This window comes from Notamacropus eugenii, chromosome 2 (genome assembly GCF_028372415.1).
Source record: "Notamacropus eugenii isolate mMacEug1 chromosome 2, mMacEug1.pri_v2, whole genome shotgun sequence".
In the NCBI taxonomy this organism is placed as follows: Eukaryota; Metazoa; Chordata; class Mammalia; order Diprotodontia; family Macropodidae; genus Notamacropus; species Notamacropus eugenii.
The window spans coordinates 355,404,094-355,428,360 of NC_092873.1; the positions used below are offsets into that span (position 1 = coordinate 355,404,094).

The 24,267-nt window shown below is 39.3% G+C and overlaps 1 protein-coding gene across 4 annotated transcripts; it reads left to right on the forward strand.

The window, feature by feature from the left end:
- Window positions 1-23,894, forward strand: ZPBP2 (zona pellucida binding protein 2). 4 transcript variants are annotated; one of them, XR_011975193.1, is made up of 9 exons: window positions 1-1,036; window positions 1,398-1,463; window positions 2,811-2,936; window positions 6,813-6,974; window positions 9,177-9,398; window positions 10,389-10,474; window positions 14,125-14,302; window positions 14,906-15,092; window positions 22,167-23,894. XR_011975193.1 is itself a non-coding variant. In XM_072646308.1 (8 exons), exons 3-8 carry the CDS (start codon window positions 2,828-2,830, stop codon window positions 15,010-15,012), a joined length of 864 nt encoding a protein of 287 aa, XP_072502409.1. In that variant the 5' UTR covers window positions 1-1,264; window positions 1,398-1,463; window positions 2,811-2,827; the 3' UTR covers window positions 15,013-22,160. The 4 variants fall into 4 exon arrangements, 3 of the variants coding, with proteins under 3 accessions (XP_072502409.1, XP_072502408.1, XP_072502410.1); XM_072646308.1 differs by lacking the exon at window positions 22,167-23,894 and having other exon boundaries at window positions 1-1,264; window positions 14,906-22,160; XM_072646307.1 differs by lacking the exon at window positions 22,167-23,894 and having other exon boundaries at window positions 14,906-22,160.
- The last annotated feature ends 373 nt before the right edge of the window (window positions 23,895-24,267 follow it).

The following is a 24,267-nucleotide window of genomic DNA, read 5'->3' on the forward strand; positions in this document are numbered from 1 at the left end:
ACTAGAGGAGGAGGCCGGGGAGCCTCCTTCACACCTGCCCCCTTTTCCAGGCCTCGCTTTGCGCCCTCCCGACGGCACGTCTGGACGGACTTAGGCTTGGGGTGGGGGCTGGGGGGAAGAATGGCAGGTGCTTGCTTTCAGACAAGGTTCCGTGAGAAGGCAGGAGGAGGGAGTTCCCACGCGAGGCGGGCTCTTCGAGCGGTTCTAGGCGAGAATTCTCCTCACACGTTGGCGACCCTAGAGGGCAGGGGTAGCTGTGTCATCGCTCCCTCCTCCCTCCACTCCACCGTTAGAAGAGCCTTCGCGCCTTTCCCCTCTCTCCTCTCTTCTAACATTCGCACCCTCCTTTCTTTCTGCTTGTAATGGGGGCGAGAGAGGCCGCCTTTCCCTCCCACGGGACCCGCGTCGGATGCCTGGGCCAGTTCATTGTATGACGTCACTCCCACCATTCGAAGAAACCCCTCATAAGAGAGGCCTCTCCTACCGCGTGCCCTGCGTCCAGCGCACTGTTCGGCCCCCTGCGGAAGACCGTACGGCCTAAGCTCGATGCAGTCCCCCCAGTGCGCGGCTAGACGTACTGCGCGCGATGCAACCAGACTCCAGCACGCAATCCAGCCCCGACCACCAGCTACGGCCCCTAGCGCGAGGCCCAGCCCCGAGCCCCACCGTGCGCGAGGCCCAGCCCCGAGCCCCAGCCAGCGTGCGGCAGCCCCAGCCAGCTCGAGGCCCAGCCCGCGAGAGGCCCAGACCTGATCTCCAGCCAGCGCGCGGCCCAGCCGCAGCACGAGATTCTGTACCTTGGTCTAGGCCAGATTACCCGAGCGCGGGCGGAAGGCCGGGAGCGGTTTCCAGGGAACACTTAGTTAATGGGGAGGAGGCTGGGGGAGGGTGGGCTGAAGCCAAGGTGAGGAGGCCATCGCGCTCCCCCCCCCCCCCACGCCTCCCTCCCAACCCCATCTTCTCCTGGAGGAAAGTCTCTAGGCCATGAAGCAAGGCTGGGTCCTGCTCTCCGCCGTGTTCCTGTACTTTGCAGGAGGTAGGCCGGGATGTCTCATCCCTCAAAGGAGGAGCCTACACCTCCTACCCCCACTGACCCACACCCCTCCGGATGGAGCCCCCCTGCAGTTCCTTTTGCTCATTATTCTTGGATGGGGTTTTCTTAAAGAACAAGTCTCCTGTCCCCCACTTGACTAAACTGACGGAGGCACAAAAGAGGGGAAGTGATTTGGCCAAGGTCCCACAACCGATTAATGGCAGACCCGGGGTAAGATTCTTCTGATACTAAATCCCTACTGGGAATTAAATCTTATCGTATCTCGTTCCTTCAGTTTATTGACCTCATGACCTCCCTTGGACCCTAAATCTCACTAACAAGACCTTGTTGTTTTCTTTCTTAGGAGTAGGAGAGCAGCTTTCTGTCCCAGAAATCCAAAATTACATTTATGGCAACATAGGACACCCAGGTAATAGACTACAGGGCGCTAAGCCCTACAGAATCCAGCTCTGTATTTTGATAATCTTTCTTACAGTGTTGCCTTAAAATGGGAATAAATTGTCATTCCTTTTTGACAGAAGGGAACACTGAGACTCAGTAAACTTGACAGTAACTTTCCTAACTGTGATAACCCAAAGGGTCACAGCATGGTAGTGTGGTCCTCTTGTTAAATCAGAAACAAAGTAGCAGACAGTGGCTGTGGTCCCAGACCATCCTACATTCCTATTTATTACTCTAAATTAACAACATGGAGGTGACTTATACTGAAACACAAAATTGTCATTGGGTCTACCCATGAAAATCTTGTTCAAACTTCACAATTAGTTAACTCCCTTGCTAAACCATCCCAACTTCATTGGCCCATCCCAGTCTGTGATATTTTAGGGCTCTGAATCTATACCGGCAAAGTTGCATTACATGTCTTTTCTGGTTAAGAAAAAATTTTTAAAGTTCAAAGTCCAGTGTTTCAGAAAAGAAGGAAAGAATACTTTAATGTGAACAATGTCTAGAACAGCAAAAAAGATACCTTTATGAGAGGCAGAAGGAATATGCCAGACACTATGGGATCTGGGGACATGTGACTGTTATCATCCCTGTTCAGGGAACTTATAGTGGGGGGGTGGGGGGGGGGTGGAAGAAGAACATCCACAGCTTAGTAAATACAAAATATATACAAAATTAATTCAAAATAGGGTGAGGTGGTACCAAGGTGGGGGAGGGTAAATCAGGCTTCCAGTAGTACTAGAGCTGAGCTTTCGGGGGAGCTGGGGGTTGGTTACAAGAGGTGGAAGAGGAAGTATATTTTGGTGGAGTTGGGGGTGAGGGAAGGGTGTAGCATTTGCGAAAAGGTCCAGAGTTTGAAGATAGAATGTTTCCTTAAAGGGGAACAGTAAGGTGGCTAGTTTGGTTGAATTGTAGAAAGAGAAAGGAATGTATAATTTATTTGGAAAGATAGGATGGAGTTAGACTTCAGACTCTAAATGCCAAGCAGATGAGCTTTTATTTTATCCTATAGGTGATAGGGACCTGCTGTGGTTCATTGAGAAGGCTAGTAATGGACCCTTACCTGTTCTTTACGAATATCAAGCTAGCAGATGAGTGGGGGAGGGATTATAGAGGTGAGAAACTGGATCCAAGGAGACCGTATCAGTTGACTTAGAAGTTGAAAGGAGTTTATTTTTCTTTGGAAACATTTGATTTTTAATACTTAGGCACTAATAATTTACTATAGTAATTTAAAGATAGAGAAGTGCTAGGTAGTTTTGTGTCATTTTACTAGAATGCTAATTTATTTATCTTTTTTCTTCTATATTAGTGAAAATCTATGTAAAAATGCACCAAAATAGTCCATTTCTTATCTGCATGGATATGAAGCTTTCTCAAACAGAAATAGTAGACCCCATATCTTTGTGGATGGGACCGACTGGACAGCATTTAAAAGGTAAATTACTTGAGTACATTTAATCCCAACCAGTCCATGTATTAAATGCCTGTTATATCCAAGTCACTATATCAGGCACGAGGGAAACAGAAACGAAACTAGAAACAACTTGCCTTCATTTTTAATAATGTTAGCATTTTTGAGTGCATTGGGTAGAACAATACATGGGTAATGGGATTTGAACCTCAGTTTCATTTGCTCTGCCTGGCCTTACTGCTGGTGTGAATGTGGGCAAAGTCGGGTTTCTCATCTATTAAATGAAAAGGATAGACCAAATGACTTCTTAGGTCCCTTCCAAATATAAATTCATAATTCTGTGATTTTCTGTCCTTGGGGAAGATATCTTGTGTTTTGCTCAGTCACTGCTTTCTGTAAACCCTTAGGTAGTGGGAACACTGGTAACCTACCTCTGAAAACTACAAGGGATTAGGTGATGCTTGTAGTGTTTAGGTATTAACTCTTTACCCTTAAAGTTTAAATCTTCTTACAACACCTGAAATTTATCCTCAAAAAACTCTCCTGGTGTGCAGGTGTTAAAAGCTTTGGTCAAAGTTTTGATGAGAAAAGTATTGGCTAAATGGGAGTTTTGAATTGTCTAGGTTTACTTTATTCATGGAGTCCCCTATCACACCTCAAATTGGCTGTTCCTTTTGCAAAAATATACATCTCTTGATTATTTGGTTATGTAGTTAAAAATCCGATTCTATTATCCCAGAGCAACCCAGCCATCCTCCATAGAATACCCTATGAAAACAATATTCCATTCTTACAGTTGATAAAAAGGAATGTTTTTCACTTCATTTAAGAGTTCTTGGTTACTGTAGAATCTGTTCATTTCCTGCTTGCTATATGTTTGACCTGATTCTTTGTAACAAATAGTTGATTATTAACCATCATCAGGATGTTTGACCTATCAGAACAGTTTCCTGTCACTGTCCCTGTGTGAACTACTATGAGATGGATCATTTGTAGAGAACAGTAAATATGTAAGGCCATTCTTGTTAACCTATGTATTTTTTCTCTAGGTATTTTTATATTATGTAGCTAGTGAGAGGCAGGATGGGATGGTGTATAAAGAAAGCTGACCTCAGAGGCCTGAGTTTGAATCCAGCCTCGTAAATTTACTAGCTGTGTGACCCTGGGCAAGTCACTTAACCTCTCTGTGCCTCAGTCTCATCTGTAAAAATTAGGGACTTGCACTTGATAGCTTTTAAGGTCCCTTCTAGCCCTAAATATATGATCTTATGATCCCTTTACATTATCTGTGAAGAAACTGAAATCTAGCATGATTAAGGGACTTGTCCAGAGTGACATGGGAAGACATGACGTAGGTGGTGCAGTGGATAGAGCGCTAGGCACTGGCTATAACAAAAATGAAAGAAGACATAGCCCCTACCTTTAAGGAGCTTGTAATCTAATAGAAGGGAAGAGAAGAATATCAATAATACATTATTTAAAACAACAATAACATGCTGTAATGTGACATTGCCCAGGAGAGGTTTGATCCTAAGAGATGGGAAAAGCAGAAATGATTTCAGGAAGGGCGAATCAGAGGAGGTTTCTTGGTGGAGCTGGTACCTGAGCTGTTCCTTTCAGAAAGGGATTTCAGTAGAGAAGAGGGAAAGAGACAATTTCAGGTATGAAGAAGAGTGTTTGCAAAAGCCCAGGTGTAGGAAAGAACAGGATAAGATCAAGAACGTTGAATTTGCCTTTTGGTGGTGGTGAGTTTGATGCCTTTTGTTTTGGGGTTGTTTTTTTTTTCAACTGAAGTCACCAAAGCCCAGAACCCTCCCTGTAACAGTGTTAATTAAAAGGGACTGACATAACACATGTCTATTGACAATAATGATAGCCAGCATTTATTTAGCCCTTTAAAATAATGCAAAAACACTTTACTAACACCATCCCATTTTATCCTGATAATTCTAGGAGATAAGTGCTATTATTATCTCCATTTTGTAGCTGAGGAAACTGAGGCAAAGGTTAAGTGGTTTGCCCACAGCCATACAGCTAATAAGTGTCTGGAGCCAGATTTAAATATGGGTCTTTCTAACTCCAGGTCTAGCACCCTGTCCACTATGCCACCTAGCTGCAGTATTCCATACCCATAGTCACCCATCTTGGAGAGGAAGGAGATACTTCATCAGCTATTCCGTGGAACCAAGAAAGCATTTATTCTTTTGTTTTTGCTTAAATTAATCATGGTCACTGTATGTTGTTCTCCAAGTTCTGCTTTCTTTGTTTCAGTTGATACAAGTCTTACTGTGTTTTCCCAAATTATTCATATTTATATCTTATAGAGTAATAAAATTTCATTGTATCATATACCACAGTTTGTTCAGCTGTTCCCCAATCAATGGGTCCCACTTTATTTCCAGTGTTTTTGTTTTGTTTTGGGCTAAAGAAAAGTACTACTATGAATATTTTTGTATATATATGGGATCTTTCTTTCTGTCTTTGACTCCCTTGGGACTCAATGGTAGGAACATTGAGTAAAAAGTGAAAAGAAGTTAAATGACTTTTCTTTTGTAATTTAAAATTGAAATAGTGGATGTTAGCTGTATAAACCTATATAGGTTGGATTGTGGTCCTGAATCCCAAGTGAAGGAATTAGGGATGTTATTCAGTAGGCAGGGGATAAAAACTAAAGGTTTTGTTTTGTTTTTTTTTATCGGGAGTGATGAAGAGAAACAGATTGGAAAAAATAGAGACTGGAGACAGGGAGACAAGCTAAGAAGCATATAATAGAGCTAGTGAGAGGTAATGAAAGTCTAAGCCTTTGGAGCTGAAATTCATAGATACTGTAGGGGTGAAAAGGACAGAATTTGGAAAGTGATTAGCTATGGGCATGAGGAAGAAAGAAGAATCTTGAGCTTGAGTAACTGGGAGAATTTGTTATATCATTAGTAGCAAGAGAGAAGTTAGAAGAGGCAGATTTCTCAGAGGTTTATGGTACTTAAGGAAAGAAAAGTGTAATTCCTCTCTAAATTAATTGTGGTGGTGGTTCAGTTGTTTTCAGTCATGTCCAACTCATTTGTGACCCCATTTGGGGTTTTCTTGGTGTGTGTGTTTGTCCTTTGTTGCCAAAGAAGACCATGCCATCAGAGAAGTAATGACATGACTTGCACTTGACTTTGTTTTGAGTGAGGGAGGGCTGTGCAGGTCACTAGCTTCACTTCTCCTCCAGAGTCATCTGAATACAGTGACCAGATATTCATCAGGATGACTGGAGATGACCCAGGATGAGGCAGTTGGGGTTAAGTGACTTGTCCAAGGTCACACAGCTAGTGAGTGTCAAGGGTCTGAGGTGAGATTTGAACTCAGGTTCTCCTGACTCCTACGCTGGGTCTTCTATCCACTGCACCACCTAGCTGCCCTAGTTTTCTTGGTAAAGATACTAGAGTGGTTTGCTATTTCCTTTTCCAATTCATTTTATAGATAAGAAAACTGAAGCTAGCAGGATTAAATAATTTGCCCAGGGTCACACAGCTAGTATTCTGAGGGAAGATTTGAATTACTGAGGATGAGTCTTCCTGACTCCTGGCTTGGCATTGTATCCACTGCACCACCTACCTGCCCCATCTGAATTATTGGCATAGATAAATTAAGAAGGTAGAATTAACTTTTTTTTCAGGAAAGATTTAGTATCAAAGAAATCCAAAATATAAAAACTATTACGATACAAAAATGCCCCTAGTTACAGTGCCTGCTTTTTTTCCCCTGTAAGTATAGCAAAATTTCTGTACTACAGCACTATCAAGATTGTAATAGATTATGTTTTAGTAAAACTAATTTTCGATAATGTATTTACATGTATCATCAGGTTTTGAATCATTTATGTCCTTAATAACTCTCAAATTTGGTCTTTTTATTTAGAGGAAAGTCATATAAACCTAACTTCACTAGGAAAGCTAATGATTACAAATTTTCAAGAATTTATGTCTGGACATTATATATGTACTCTTACCTATAAAATCATCAGTGAAGAAACACAAAAAGAACAAGAGCTATATAACATGTATACATTTATGGTATTTGGTAAGTATGTAAAAACATTTCAATCAGTGCATGATTTCAACATTTAGTGGAGTCTATTAAACTATAATTTTAATGTAGGGCATAATTGATCTACAGATGAGGCTGCTGGGTGGTCTAGTGGCTATAGTACCAGGCTTAAACTCAAGAATATTCATCTTCCTGAGTTCAAATCTGACCTCAGATACTTACTAGCTGTGTGACCCTAGACAAGTCGCTTAGATTGTTTGCCTTAGTTTCCTCATCTGTAAAATGAGCTGGACGAGGAAATGGCAAACTGCTCCAGTATCTTTGCCAGGAACATGCCAAATGAGGTTAAAAAGAGTAAGAGACAATTAAAACAACAGAAACAACAAAAATCTACACAACATTTAGGCATGTTTACTCAGTCAAAATCTTAACTTTCTATCAATTTTTTTTTTATTGTTGAAACTTTCCGTTCATGTTGACTGAGTGGACAGAATAAGTTGATGGGATAAGAACAGAGTATCTCTCTCCTTAAAAGTGCTAAAAAGGTTAAGATATTAACCCTAGAATCTCCTGACTTCAGAACTCTGGATAGGAAAGCTCATTTTTCAGGTTTCCTTGTCACCGGCTTAGGCTAAGGGAAGAAAGCATTAAAGGACGAGAAAGCCTCCAGAACTCAGGAGGTCACCCAGGCAGACATGCATTACCTGCCGTGATTGCATTGCCACCCTTGCATTTTAGGGGGAGAAGAGAGAGAGATAAATCACTTACTTCCTCACCCTCAAAATCCAAGAGAAGGAAAGTACATGCCAATAAAAGGGCCTGAAAGAGGACTAAAGAGGGAAGCCTCACTCTTGAAAGACTAACTAGCAAGGGAAGAGGTTCTTTGGCAAAAATCTATCACCCTGCCCCTTATACCCCACAGTAACAAGTCATTTTCAGTGCAAACTTGGGCATTGTGGACCAGTCAGAAAGGAAGATTCTTGTCACCAAAGTCTTTGGCACTGTCAGATGGTGCAGCATCAGAGTCTCAGAGTATTTTATGACCTTACAGGAGAGGCATTACCATCTGCTGACCTTAGTAACATGGAACTTTTCCATCTGATTTGTAATGGAAACCTTTCAGATATGTTTTCTCTTGCATTAGAATGTGAGTTACTTGAGATCAAAAACTGTCTGACTTTTCTAGGTGCATCCCCAGCACTTGAGTGCTGTGCTTTGCACCTAGTCAGTGTTGAATGAAAGTTTCATTTATTCAGTCAGGAGTTACTGTATCTTCTCAGCAAGGCACATGTCTTTCAACAAGGGACCAGAGCACATGTCCAGCTCTGTAGGAGGTGTGCCATGCAAGGAATTCCAGAAAATCGGGAATTCCTCTGATTACCACACTCAAATCCTTTTTAGATCTACAGGCAGAAAATAACTATCATATTTCACAAGACTGAGCTGATAACTCTTCTGCTAATTCAGAAATCGCCCACCTATCCCCAAGTATCGTCGTTCATTTCCACAGCCCTATTTGAATGAAATAATGGCCACAGCAAATAGTAGCGTATGGTTTTGTTTCTTCCCTACTCCATCTCTATTTCAGAACAGGCCTGCAAGCACAGAAAGTAGCTAAGGAAGAAAGTGAGGAAGACTCAGTGTTGTTAATAGTCTTCTTAATAGAGTTTACTCTTCTTATCAATTTACCAATTGCCAACTTACAGAAGTAACTTCCCTATTTGTGCTGGGTAAGTAAATTACTTAAGCCAGGTGAAAAGAATATACCATCCCCCATAAGAGCCCTTCTTCATAACAAAAAGTTGCACATAACTGACCAACAAAATGTGCTGTTATGTCTGCACACGTCATAGTCACTGCCATGGCCCCAGACTCTACTGATAGCAGGTGAGTATATTCTCTGGAACAAAGACTGGTTCTTTCTAGGTTCCAACTACTGTTTAGTGTTGTTTTGTTTACATCGTTATAGTCATGTATTTTGTTTCCCCGGTTCTGCTTTCTTTGCTCTGTATGAATTCCCATAAGTCTCATGTTCCTCTGTATTCCTCATAGTCATTCTTTCTGGCACAAATAAAAATAGTGATTTTATTACTGTGACTATTTATGGATCTTGGATGAAGGACAAGGTGGCAAAGCAATTTTTCTGGGTTGGTAAATTTTGTTTATTTGCAACTGATATGTGTAGCAAAGAAAATCATACTGAACATACATTATTTATATTTCCATCTGCTTTAGGATACCAGGAACCTGATTATGCATATCAGATGACTGTACGATTTACCACAGATTCTTGTAGTGGAAAAAAAAATTCTCAGTTCTTCCAATTACTGATGAAGATCTTAAATGAAATCATCTTTGATTTGACATGCCACATTGAAGCACCATCATATAAATGCCATTTCCTTGAAATTCCAAAACAACATGGCCTCAAGAATGAGCTGTTCATAGCCTTTCAAGGTAGAATTTTTAAAGTATTTTATTTAGTAGGTAGCATCATCTTGATCTATAGCAAACCATTAAGATGGTGACTATCATTAATAGCTTTGTGGTGGAATTTATTGAATCGTTTTAGTCATGTCCAACTCTTCATGGTACCATTTGAGGTTTTCTTGGCAAAGACACTGGAATGGTTTGCCATTTTCTTGTCCAGTTCATTTTACGGAAGAGGATCTGAGGCAAACAGGGTCAAGTGACTTGCCCTAGGTCTCACAGCTCAGAAGTGTCTGTGGCCAAATTTGAGCTCAGGAAGATGAGTCTTTGGATTCCAAGTACTGTGTCACCTAGTTGCCCCTGTGGAATGGAATACTGACTGATACATTGTGTCATCTAAATATTATACTTAATATTGAATGCTCTAGGGTATGGGTAACAAATATTGCCTAGCTTTGTAGTGGTTAGAGTTTTAATCTTACCATCATTTTCCTTGCTGTTTTGTTTGATTAATTTTGGATTTCACCTCAAATTTTGATGTATTGTTTACTTACACTTTGCAAGACAACCTGATTATATGCAGTATAACCTTTGTCAGTACTGCTGCTGATCACTATATTACTGCACTTGTAGAATTATGTCATTTTAAGTAAAAGTCATGTGGTATAGTGAGAAGAGGGCTGGAGTTGGTGTCAGAGGGACTAATGTACGAATTCCAACACTGATACCTACTACCCATGTGACCCTGGTCACTTAAATCCTGAGCCTCAGTTTCTTCATTTGTAAAATGAGTAGGCTAGACTACATGATGCTTTAAGGTCCTTTCTAGCCCTAAATCCTCCAGAAAGAACTTGTAGTCTATTCCTTGTAGTTCCTCTCATTAGCCCATAGGTGGAGTAAAACCACAGTTACCAATGGTTATCCAGAACTGCTTCCCTTTATTCTTAGGATGGTTCATTGAACATCTTTGGAATATGCCAATATAGTCCTTATTGAACTTGTTATTTTTTTCTCTAGTAAGACCTTTTCCACCAGAGTGGAAATCAACTTGCAGAAAACTTTCTGTTAACTGTGAAGAAATCACTAACGCTAAAGTTCACCAGGTGGGAATATCAGGACAAGGTAAAAAAATGTGGAAAACTTTGGTTCATTTACATATTAAAACCAACTAAATTTCTTTTTTCGTTAAATTCATTTTGAAACTTTCTGTTTGCACGGCAGCCTCTGCTATTTTCACAGCAACATCTGAAGGACAAGTAGATTTAAAGAAGGTCCTCTTAAGATTAAAAAAAAGCTCAAATGACAAGTATTATTATCTCTTATTCTTGGCTTTCTAAAGTAGTCCTGGGAGGCAATTGTAGAGCATTCCTCACAATTATTTCATTAGATAGGATACATGTATCTTATTTGATGAAAAGATGTGCTTTATAGTTCTTATTCTACTATACAAATTGATCAGCATTTAAAATGCTATGTCTCTTTTTTCACATTTTCTAAAAATTAAACACCTGGAACATAGCATAATACTTTCTCATTATATATAATACCCTTAATTTTATTTAATTTTTCTGTGAGAACAGGACAGAATTTTTATTCTTTGTTCTTCAGACAGTGAGATACAACTAGAGCAACCATGACATTCTTGGAGGTTAGGGATGTGGTCTAAGCATGGACTATATTTAAACATAAGAGAACTGAGGCTCAGAGATTACCTTACTTGTCCCTGGCCACATACATAATAAGTATCAGAGGCAAGATTCATACTTAAATCTTCCTAATTACAGATCCAACAGTCTTCTCATTCCCATGTTGCTTCTTTAGCAGAGGAATGGTTTGATCACAGTGGTACCTTAGGAAGATTAGTCTGGTAGTTTGTGTGGAAGATGGATAATAAAGGGATAGATTTCAGGCAAGAAGACACACTAGGAGGTCATTATGTCAGTGAAGGCAGGAAGATAATAGATCATAGATTTAGAACTAGAAGGGAAATGAAAGTAAGTGGAGAGGAGGAGCTAGATCCAAGAGATAAGGTAAAGTAAATAGGGCTTGCCAACCAATTGGATATGTGTGAGAGGGAAGAGTCAAAGATGTCTCCAAGGCTACAAATCCAGAATGTTGGCAGATCCGGGTACCATTAATAGAAATAGAGAAACTGTAAGCTTAAGAAAAGTGAGCTTAGAGAGGAAAATGATAAGTTCAGCCTTAGACATATTGAATTCGCATGTCCTGCTAGCACCTCAAGTAGCAATATTCTCAAAGTCAGCTGGAGATAGGGAGCTAGAACTCCGGAGAGAGTTTGAGAATAGAGATATAAATTTGAGAATCATTTGACTCCCAATTAGTAATAATTGACATGGAAATAAATGAGATGAACATTAGACAGGAAAGATTGTAGAGAGAGCAGACAAGAGGGTCTAAGACAAAACCTTGCAGAATACTCACAATTAAGAAGCAGAACGTTCATGAGGAGCTAGCACAGGAGACAAGGAGCAGCTACAGGATAGGTTGAGAATGGCAAAAAGAACAGTGTCAAAGAAACCAGGGAAGGAGAGAGTGTCATGTGCAACACCAGTATTAACTGTCTCCCCTCTAGGGTCACTTCTGCAAAGCCAGCTCTTATCACAGTTCCTGGCACATAGTAGGTGCTTAATAAATGTTAGCAACTGACTAAACTTCAAGTTCTGAATCTGTCATTCTCTAATCCTATGAGAATGGGGGACAGAAAAAAAGATATTCATTAATTTTAAATTTGAATTACTCCAAAAGATCCATGATTTTATCAATGAGAGCATTCTCTCTTCCAATGCAGATTTCAGCCTCTCTCTTCTTCGAAGACAGTTTCATGCATCACTTCAGTTTAAAATAAAATCTGTTGGTGACCTATAGTCTGGTGATAGCCTGTCTAATCTTGGCTAGACTAGCCCTCAGACACAACCTGTTGCTGATCTTGTGCTTCAGGACCTTCTAATCCTTGAGTTCTGATGGCATAATGCTTAAGAACCTGTCATTAAATCATGAGGACACATCAGTATCTTTAGTGGAAGCTCAGAAAAATACAAACTGATTTTGATATTAATGTAGAACTATGGACTTCTGTTACAAAATGCCGTTTCAGATGGAGGTCAGGGAAAGAGAAATGCCTTTGTTCCATTTCCGCATTTTCCAAGAGGCACAAGGGAAAAAGTGAAGGACTTCTCAGGAATTGGATTTTTTTCTCCAATCTCAGAAAAGCTGTCCTCTCCACTAACACCACCACCACCACCACCACCAGTCCAGGGGTTGTCTGTTGCCTTTGCCCATTGTCTTCCCAGTTTCCTGGTCCTTTCATACGCTAATGATGGCTGAAAGGTATACATATTTTATGGGGTACAAATAAGTCAAAATTTCATGCCTTTTATAATCAGGTCACTCAAAATATGAAAAGGGCATGTCCTTATGCTTCGTTGTCTCTATTACTGCCCCTTATGTCCTGTGATTTCATCAGTCGGATTGGGAGAGGCTTAATTATTTAATAATCCCCATATTCAAACTGTTTTGCTCCCCAAACAACAACACATACACTAAGTTAGGCTCAGAATTTGGAGGGTAAATCTGCCAATAGAAAAATACATTGAAACTCAAGTAATTATTTTATTCATCTTACTATTTTGTAATTCCCTTGAGATCAGTTATTTAAGGTTTTGAATCATCCATGCTACCATGACTCTCCACTAGCATATAATTCCAATTCAAACTGGATATGTTCTAAGTGCCTACTCTGTGCAAGTTCTAGAAATGCAAAGACAAAAATGGAGTAGTCCATGTCCTCTAGTAGCTTCTGTCCTACACACCCAAATAGGGAATACAAGGAAAATGGAGGGATAGACCAATCACCAAGGAATCAGGAAAGACTAAACCTTGAAGGAAGGTAAGGATTCTTAGCTTTGGGGGTGAGGAGAAAGTGCATTGGAGGTGTGGAGGATGACTTGTGGAGGAGTTTTAAGTTAGGAAAATAGCTCTTAGACCGATGTTTCTGAAATGTAGGGTTGCTGTTATTGTTGAGGATTGTCCTTCATTCTCGAAGAGGCCTGTGACATCAGGAAGGTAATGCCATGACTTGCAAGTGAATTGGATTTCAGTGAGACAGGGCTGTGCAAAGTCACCAACCTCACTATCTCCTCCAGACCCATCTGGGGCCAGTGACAAGATATAGTTTGGGACGACGGGAGGTGGCCCCAGATGCAATGGGAGATGGAAGGATGGACAGAAGGAAGGAAGGACCAGGAAGAGGGAGGAGTATGAGAAGGCTGGAATAGGTAGGTAGAAGGCAGACTGGAGAGGGCCTTGAGGGTCATCCTAAGGAGTTTGCATTTTTTCTTCAAGGCAGTAAGGAGCTACTGGAGGTTTTTAAGTAAGAGAGTGACATAGACCTGTATCTTAAGTAAATTATCTCAAATATATTGAGGAGATAAAGAATAATCACCTTCAAATCATATCAAAGATATTTACAAAATGTCTCCTTTAAGTAAAATAAATACCATGCTTTGTGACCATAAGACAGACATAAATGTGAAGTTGCTGTGATGAAGGATTTCCTTCCTGAATCCAAAACATTATATTTACAGAAAATTCAATTTACACCGAGCTCTTCAGGAACTCCTTTATTGTACAGAATATCACTCTCCTGTATTTGGTACTGTCTAGTAAAAGGGAAGCATTGGTACAAGCTTTTAATAATTGATTGTTCTTCTTTCTGGTATTTTCCAAATCTTAGGCAAGAGATCGCATAGAGGAGTTCTTTCTTAAACAGACAGATATTCTGAAACACGAATTTTACTATATACCTAATATCCATTTTGTTGACCACAGTCTTAAAGTTATACGCATTGACAGCTGTCAACCAGGCTTTGGGAAAAATGATATTCTACACAGTGACTGTGCTAGCTGCTGCGGTAATTATAAAGTTTGAATGCCTACTTTTTAATACAATGTTATCATCAAAAGAATAGATGAATAACTTGGACTTACTGAATTGAATATTGGATTAAGCATCTTTCTACCATGTTGCTCACATGATTGTCTTAAATTTAACTGAAGGAAGTAAAGGTCCCTGCTTGGGACTTTTCCATTCCATTGGAATGTCCATTCAGAACATTCCAAATAATGATCTTACTAGTAGTATTCATTAATGAGACTCCATTTGTATGAGACATAATCTAAATGACTATATGATGAAGGGAACTTGAATAGTTCTATCAAGAATAAATTGAGAATAAGTTCATATGCACATAATTTAAGTAGAGCACTGTAAGAACACATTGTAAAAACAGCTAGAATAAAAGCTAATAAAAAATCAAGTTAAAATTAGAATACCTGTCCCTTCTGTTTAACATCATCTAATTATAGAATTTAAGGCACTATCAGAAATAATAATCTTTCTCTGATTGACCAGATGTTCCTCCGTCTAAGAGTTGCATGAACTAGGTAGGTTGTATTTACCATCAGTGCTTATTAACAGTGTGGAAATCTACTTTGTATATTTGTTTTCTCTGTAGTGGCTTGTGATCCAAGAACATATAGTCCTGACACTGATGTAACTTGTCAAGCCTGCTTAACTGCCCACAACTATGGAGCTAAAACTTGCCCACAAACTAAAACATAAAACTGGAAAATTGAAGACAAGGTGAAAATATCATTACTTGGTTTGTGGAGGGGAAGAGAGGATGTGGAAAAAGGAGGAAGGTTGGTCATCTGTTCACATCAGATTTCACCCTAATGATTGTTACCCTTGAATCTTTGGAAGACACTAATTCTGAATGTTCCAAAAGATGACAAATAGGCATTTTTCAGGGACCAGATAATTTGAATGCAGTCAGAATACAAAGCAAGCCAGAATTAGGAAGTTTTTGGTTTGTGCAAGTAACAGAGTCCAGCAACTGCTCTGTACTTTGCTTAAAAACAAATGAAAACTTAAACTAAGGGACTGTATAAAGTTGAAGAAAAGCGATGATAGTATGGTGAAATTGATATAGAAGCAATATGATGACATATACTTTGAAAGTACATTGGTAGCTAGAAATACATATTTCTATAATAGGAACAAAAAGCTATTTCTTTTCTTTCTAGTTTTGATTTTGTTTTACATATATATATGTATATACATATATATATCCAACTGTTGCAAAATCAGCTATTCTGAACTGGAATTTTTTTTATCAATGTACTGATATTCTAAATTGTTTTTCTAATAGAAAAGCTGAAGAAGGAGTGCTTTGCTGATTAAAAGTTATATATATGTGATGACTTTTGCTATTCAGTATATTTTCCAAAAAATATGTTGCCCCTTTCCCTTCTTATTTGGGTATTGACTGCTGATTGTATTCAGTAGTAGTTTTCATAATGTTCAATCAATCCAACTACTATTATTATGGCAGCTAGGTGGTACAGTGGATAGATCACCAGTGTAGGAGTCAGGAGGACCTGAGTTCAAATCTCAACCTCAGACACTTGATACTCACTAGCTGTGTGACCTTGGGCAAGTCATTTAACCCTAATTGCCTCATCCCGGGTCATCTCCAGTCATCACTGGATTCAGAGGGCTCTGGAGGAGAAGTGAGGCTGGTGACCTGCACAGCCCTCACTCACTCAAAACAAAGTCAAGTTCAAGTCATGTCATTATTTCTCTGATGGCATGGTCTTCTTTGGCAATGAAGGACGAACACACACAACTACCATTGTTAACTCCCTTACTGCATGCAAGCAAGGCATTGTACCTAGGGGATTCAAAGATAAACAAAACCTAGTCCCTGCCCTCTAGGAGCCTGCAGTGTGTGAGCATATAAATAATAATACTTGGCAGAATGTGGTATAGCAAAGTACTATGAGAGATTTGGAGATATCTGTCTTCCAGCTGGAAAGATCAGGGAGGACAGGTAGCTTCTGATCTGGACTTTAAGAAAAAGTGGGAAGTGTTCAGCTGGCGATATGGAAAGAGAAAAGTCGATGCTGACCATCATCAATGCTAACAACAGAAAGATCTAGATATGAAAGAAACTATGAACAGTAGTCCAATTTATCTAGAATGTTTCCCCCTCTCCCTAAGCATATCTGGAAGGTTAGAGTGAGATTATTAAGAGCCTTGAATGGCAGGGTAAAGAATTTATACTTTATTTGATAGACAATGTAAAACAGAAGTTTTTGAGTGGAGAAGGACTGGGATGAGAGTGGTCCATAAGTTTGATTACTCTGGCAATTATATGAAGGACAGCTTGGAGAAGGGAAGACTAGAAACTGAAAAACCAGGTAGGAGCCTATTACAGTTGATCAGCCTAGGATTTATGAGGGCAGTATCTAAGCTGGTGGCAGCAGTGATGGAAAGGAAGAGATATTGTGGAGGCCAATCAACAGGACAGAGCAATTGATTGGCTATAAGCCAATAGACACTTCAAAAATTACTCCCACAGTTTCAGATGTGGATGACTAGGAAAATGGTAGACCAGTGGCCTAACAACTCAAGGAACTCACATTCTGATGGGATGTGTAGAATGTAAGGTAACAGGTGGAGATATCCAGTGGACAGTTAGATATATGAGAACAGGAGCCTGCAAAGAGGTTGAGATCAAAAGTACAGATTTGAAAGTTATTGACATATTGTGATAATTGAGCCCATAGGAAAGAGTGCAGAGAGAATAGCATGTGTAGGTAGGGCTTAGATACTTTTAATTTCTATATGCATTTTTATTGACATCTTAACTCCATGAAATTATTTAGCATTTCTTTTGCAACTTCAGTCATCATTTTAAGCAAGTAAAAGAATACTGTTTCAGTAAGGGAATTTGCAAGTTGTTCCTGTTTTGAAGAAGGTCACCATTTCCTTCATTTTTTTCAAAGTTCGTTGGTTTATTCCTGTGTTGTAACAATCAGCTACATTATCTTTCTAAAGTTACTAATGGAAAATTTACAGCGTCTTCAGCTCATATGATGGTGATAACAACTGGCTCACTTTTCACCCAGATTTACCGTAATATTACCCTGTAAAATAATCTTTGTTAAGTAGGTCACAAACCGAGCCTGCTTGAATCTAAAGTATAAATCTCATGTTTCATGATTTTGTCCTTTAGCTATAGGCAAAAATAAAAGATCTTGTCAAAGCGTGAAGGAGTTTTTAAAAAATTATTCTTTTTTTTGCGAATAGAAAGCTTGTGTCACCCTTGCCAGAATGAAACAATACAGTTCTTATTGTGTGTTTGTACTATGTCATGCAAAAGCTGAATTTAGATTAGTTAAATTTTAAGGGAGTATATCTAATTGCTAAATTAATAGCTATTTTGTAAGTATTTCTTGCTATTAATGTTTATGGCCTTTTCTCTTTAATAAAATTAAGTGTATATATTTATAGAAGCTTTTCCTTTCTAACACAAGGAGTTAATCTGGTCAGTATATGTTGATACTGTCTGTATATAAGCATCTTTGCAAGTTACTAGTTATCATATACACCAATTATTTTTAATCAAACCTGGACTTCAGAGCATGTTCGTTCAGGTAGGATGTCATTCTCCTTTGAAATTTAAATTCTGAAGTTTATAAACTCAGAACCTCTAATGTTTATCTACTATATAAGATACACCAAGAAATTAAGGGTAATTCTTAGATGTTTACATGAATGAGACCTTTGGGCCATTAGTACAAGTGGCAGTAGAAAGAAACCAAGGAATCCTAAAAACTTTTCTAGAGTTTCAAGAACTATGAATATAATGTTTGTACTGATAGTTGACTCCTCAGGTTTTATGGATTTGGCTCAGCCAAATGCCTTTTAAGCATGTCAGTGTTCCAGTCATTGGTACATGTTTTGTACCCCAATATGCTATAAACCCCTTTTAAGGCAGAGATGCTCACCTTATATAAACTTTAGATCTCCTCTAGAACCTGGCTCAGTGCTTCTGCACATAGCAGGTTCTTAATAAACATTTACTGAATTGGAGTCTCATTGAATTAATACTATTGAAAAAATTTCCACGAAGTAGTCTAGTTGTGTTGACTGACCTTAGGAAGCATTTTTAAAATATACATCCCTTCTGTTCGGACACAGATATTTATCACTTTATTAAAACTGCTACCTTTACATCTGATATCTTTATATCAGAATGGTGTAACAGATAGAAAACTAGCTTTGATACCAGGAATACCTGAGTACAAGTCCTACCTATGACATAGCCTGGCTGTGAGACCCTGGGAAAGTCATTTAACTATCCAATTTGCTAGATGTAGCTCTCTAAGACTGTTAATTCCAAAGAAGGTGCTGACCTATCTTGGTAGAAAGTTTCCTCTTGGTGGTTCCCTTTACTAATAAAATCACAAGTCCAGTTCCTATCCCCATTCTTCTTTATATCAGTGGTGCAGCACATTTTTTCCCCAAAGGACCACCCCTTTCTTCAAATTAAGAGCCCCAACACAGAAAAAAATTTCATCTTAATTTAGCTTTTTTAAAATAAAAAATGTCTCCCTTCCAAAAAAATTATAAAGTTGAGAGGGATAAATTTGAATACACATTACAAAAATGCACTGTACTTTAGTGTTGTACCAATTATGAATGCTAAAGGATGTTAAACCAGGGCCAAATAGAAGCATTCAGGCAGGGAGAAGGAAAATCAGGCAGAGAACAAAGAGAAACAGGGAAAAGAAAAAAAAGGAGAGAGACCAGAGAAAGAGAAAAGAAATGGGGAAGCGAGTTTCCCTGTTCAAAAACTTTTGGTGATTTCCCACCATCTGTTGAATAAATAAATATATCAAAGTCCTTAGGCACTCAAGGCCTTCCACCACCAGGTCCTAAGTTTCCTTTTTTAATCTGTTATCTCCTGCTACTTCTACAATGAGCTGAGTTGACATCCAGTGTCATATCCTGCTAGAAACTCCTAGGTTTCAAACACTTTAAGCATTCACTCCAACCACCGAAACCTCTTCACAATCTCCCACACCTCTTCTCATGCTTTTCCCCTTTCTTGGAATGATTTCTTCTTTCTATCTGCCTGTCCTTCTGTATATCTGTTCATCTGTTCATCTGTCCATCCATCCTGAGCCCTAGATAAAGTTCCAGTCTCTTCTTAAACCTTCCCTAACCACCACAGCCAACACAAATCCCTCCCCCTTGTAACCTTTTCTCATTGTCTCTACCCACTGTGGTGTTTAATCTTACACATTTTAAAAATTATTTCTATTTCTGAGCTTTTCAAATTTCTCCTACAAAAATGAAAGAATTGAACTAGATGGTTCTAAAATTCTTCCAATTCTAAGATTCTTTTTCATTTCTGTATGTCTTGAATCCTAAGATTGTTAGTCCTTGAGGAAAGGACTGACATAAACCATTGATTAAACTTTACTATGTGCACAACACTGTACTGGAAATACACCTAGAAAAGTAAGACTCTTCGGTTATTTTTCAGTTGTGTATGACTCTTAGTGACCCCATTTGGGGTTTCTTGGCAAAGATACTGGAGTAGTTTGCCATTTTCTTCTCCAGCTCATTTTGCAGATGAGAAAACTGAAGCAAACAGCAGTAAGTAACTTGTTGAGCATCACACAGCTAGTAAGTGTCTCAGGCTGGATTTGAAAACAGGAAGATGAGTCTTCCTGACTCCAGACCTGGTACTCTATGCACTGCACCACCTAAGGTGCCAGAGAAGTGAGATGCTCCCATCCTAATGCAGGAGAAGATAGGAGGGTTTCAGCTGTGACTCAGAAGGAAAGGTCCCTTGGTTTGTAAAGTATAGGGACAAGGTAGATATTAGTGCTTCTTCCTTGATGTCATTTCCCCTGATAAAAACAGAACAGTTTCTGATGCTGAGCCATGATAGTGCCTTGAGGACTGAGTGGGTACCCCTTTTGTATTGGCCCATAGCACCATACTATCATACATGCCTGTAACAGAGACTTATCATACATGTTGATCATTGAGAGTATTGGCCGGGGATAAATTTTTCTCATCAAACCACAACTTTGGGGGAATATTTACCAATGAAATATTAGTGCAATGCCCCCTTCCCCTTGTCCTCTACAAAAATAAGCCATTCAAATTAAAAAAACAAACAAATGTTGGGCTTTTGTTTTATGGAACAGTAAACCTAGAGGAAAAGTGTGAACCTGCTTTTTATCTCTGTCTCAGTTGGCATAGCTGCAGCATTGTAAAATAAGGTCCTGAACAGGCAAAGAGATCACCTCTTGTAATATCAGGGGAAGCTGGAGCTGTGGCAGAAAGCAATTCAGCCAGCCTGCCCAGGGAAATCCCATGGCCTAGTTCCCTCAAGGGACTGGGCAAATCCCACGAGTGCTGGGGGTTCTCAGAAATCCCAGGTCCCACCCATCAGAGGAGTTATAGCTGAACAGGTTTTTTTTTTTTAATTTTACTGCTTCAGTAATGTTTTCTGAAACCACTGAATTATTAATAATAAGCTACTGCACATGTTATTCCCCATTTGTTTTGGTTTTTTAACACTTTCTGCATCAGTGTGTTACCCTTGAGGTACTGTGCTTTGAGGCCTCAGTGCCATGTCACGAGTGCTCTTCAAAGCAGGGGGAAGATCTCATGGCTTTACTTGGCCCAGAGCACAAAATAGGAAGCAAATTTTGAGGGCCTACTGAACAAGTAATGCAGTGGCTAGAGTACTGGGCCTGGAATCAGGAAGGTTCACCTTCCTAAGTTCAAATCTGGCCTCAGATAATTACTAGATGTGAGACCCTGAATAAGCCATTTAATCCTGTTGGCTTCAGTTTCCTCATCTGTTAAATGAGCTGGAGAAGGAAATAGTAAACCACTCCAGTATCTTTGCCAAGAAAACCCTAAATGGGGTCTTGAAGAGTTGGACATGACTTAAAAATGACTGCACAGCAATGAATAAGTGGAAATATTTAATTTGCTGAAGAAAAAAATCTACAATAATTAATTACCCAGAAGTAGTACACAGTAGGCACTAAATAAATGCTTTTTGAATATGTGTGTGTGTATACATATACATACATACATACATACATATATATATATATATATATTTGGAAGCAGGATTAAGTGACTTGCCCAGGGTAACACAGCTAATAAATATCCAAAGCCAGATTTGACCTCAGGTCCTCCTGATTCCAGGGCTGGTTCTCAATCGATTACCCCACTTAGCTACCACAAATTGAATATGTTTTAAATCTATTTACTTTGTCTGCATCTCCCCCAGAAATGTTTTCCAGTGCTTCATTGTGTCATGTCAATGGCTCTGGGTCCTTGAAGTCCAGGATTGAGAACAGGCTGGATAATGGGCTGTTATCCAGGGCTGAGCCTAGCTAAGTCCAGAGAAACTGATCATGTGGTGATAAAATTTTCAGCTAATTAAAAAAAATTTCAGCCTTAGCAACTCACAAAACTACTATGTTGTTGAAGGACTGAGACGTGTCACTGGAAGGGATTCCCACCTGTGCAATCTAAGGCTCCCCTCCCTTTAAGGGCATTGAATTGATCAAGGAATTCTCTCGATCCACCCCCTTATAAGAGGATCACAGATCCATGAAGTATTGAAGTACTCTGTATAAACATAACCTGCCTTCAGGAGTATCACTATCTGAGAAGGAGAGACTACGGACTTTCTTGTCTCTTAGCCTAGGACAGATCTAGTCACCTTAAGGAGCTTTCTGAGTATTTATTACTGTTGTATGTTAACTCTGAAGGGTTTGATCTTAGATGTTCTACTTTATGTAAACGATAAGATCATCCTCAGATCATCTTCAATTTCTTGCTTCAGTGTCATTGTTTGACATGTATAATAAATCTGTCTCCTCCAGTTATTCTTCCAGAATGTCCAGGAGAAGAAATGATCAAATGTGGTCTGATGGAAGCTATGCTGAGTTTGTGTATTGCAGCAGACTGCAGACTAGGGGCATTAATGTAAATAAAATGACCCTAGAGGCAGCATAAATCTGCTGAATGGACATCTTGTATGGTTGAGAGAAAAAATGAGGTGCGCTTTAAGTGAATGAGAAGTTTTAAGCTGTATTAGTTTATTTCTTGTTTTGATTCACATTAAATTTATGGAAAATGGACTAAGAAATTTTTCACCATTTTTCATCATGGTCTTTTCATATTTCTTCATAGCATTTTAGGAATAGGGGGGTAGAAACTGTGTGCTATGATAACTCCCCTGGCATTTTACATTTAATAGGTGTTTAATAAATGCTTGTTGAATGAATATGAATTTCAGCTGGCTTCTTTTTGCTGATAGGTCTACTCTCAAATCATTTTATATAGACAGATTAGTTAAAAAATAAAAAAGACAGAAAAGAAGGAAAAATATCCACAGGCTACCCAAAGTAGCACTATAGTATCTCCTAATAGTCTTTGGCCTCATTATCTTATAACAGACCTTCCTTGAGCAAAACAGCTTAACAAAAAAGGACAATTACCTGTTTTTGAAAGATTAATTGTGAAACCAACTTCTTGTTATTTAGTTGTGTTTGACTCTTTGTGACCCCATTTTGGATTTTTTTGGGCAGAGATACAAGAGTAGTTTCCTTCTCCAGTTATTTTACAGATGAGGAAACTGAGGCCAGCTGGGTTAAGTGACTTGCCCAGAGTCACACAGCTAGTAAGTGTCTGGAGCCAGATTTGAACTCAGGAAGATGGGCCTTCCTGACTCCAAGCATATGCTCTGTCCACTTTGCCACCTTGCTGCCTAACTAGCCTTTGTCAAAAAAGAAAGAAAATGTATGAAGAAAAGCAGAACTGTGGGTGAATTCAACCAGTGGAATGGAAATATGAAAATGCTCCTTGCCCTATTTGATGTTATTTCAGTTCATGCTTGGCTTTTCCCCTTGTCCTAGAAGATCGCAAAATATCTAGAACATCCTGCAATGGTTTCTCTGTACGAGTTGTATTTGCATTGTCATGTTTTGGATCCCAGGGGGCATGATTGCATGTACAGAGGGCACTACTCTTGGGTTTTAAGCTCACATTTTGAAATTTAACTGACCCTTCCCTTAATGTTAGTGAAATTTATATATTTGTTTCTAATGTGTATGTTACCAAGTCACTCCCCACACTCAGTCAACTCCAATGATTCCTTATTACTTCCACGTTCAAATATAAAATCTTTTTTTTATAGCCCTCCATAACTTGGCCCCTTCCTACCGACTTCATTGTTTTACACATTACACTTTACCGTGTACTCTGCAATCCAGTGACCCTGACCTCCTTTTCTGTTCTTCCCATAAGACATTCCATCTCCCAATTCCAGGCATTTTTACTGGCTCTCCCTTGTTCCTGGAACTCTCTCTTTCTCCTCATCTGTGCCTCCTGTCTTCCTTCAAGTCTCCACTAATGCCCTACTTTTTACAAGAAGGCTTCCCCAAACATCTTCATGCTAATGCCTTCCTTCTGTTGATTATCTCCAATTTATCCTTTATGTATCTTTTTTATTTATTTGCATCTTGTTTCCCCCCATTAAATTGTAATCTCTCTGAAACCCTGGAAGTGCTTCTTGCATGGTAGGGTCTTAATAAATTCTAGTTGACTGATTGGTCTTTTTAAAGAAAATCTGCTAAATTGGGCTTTGGGTGGACACTTGTAGGGAGGAAATGACTAAGAAATAGATGAAGATGGCAGTGAGGCTTGGACTGGAGCAAATGTGAAATATTCAATTGCATCCCCAGGGGATCAGTTTGCCCAACTGTAAAAATTAACTGAAAGGAGACCTCCTCAAGATGGAAGAGTGAAAGGAAACAGAATAGTCCAGCTCTCATGCAATGCCTCTGGCAAGGATGAAAAAAATATCAGACCAAGTAATGATTTAAAAATCCAAAGAGAAGCTGTAATAGTTACATTGTGCCAGTCTAATTACATACATACACACCCACACACACCCACACACACACACTCTAGAAGGCTGAA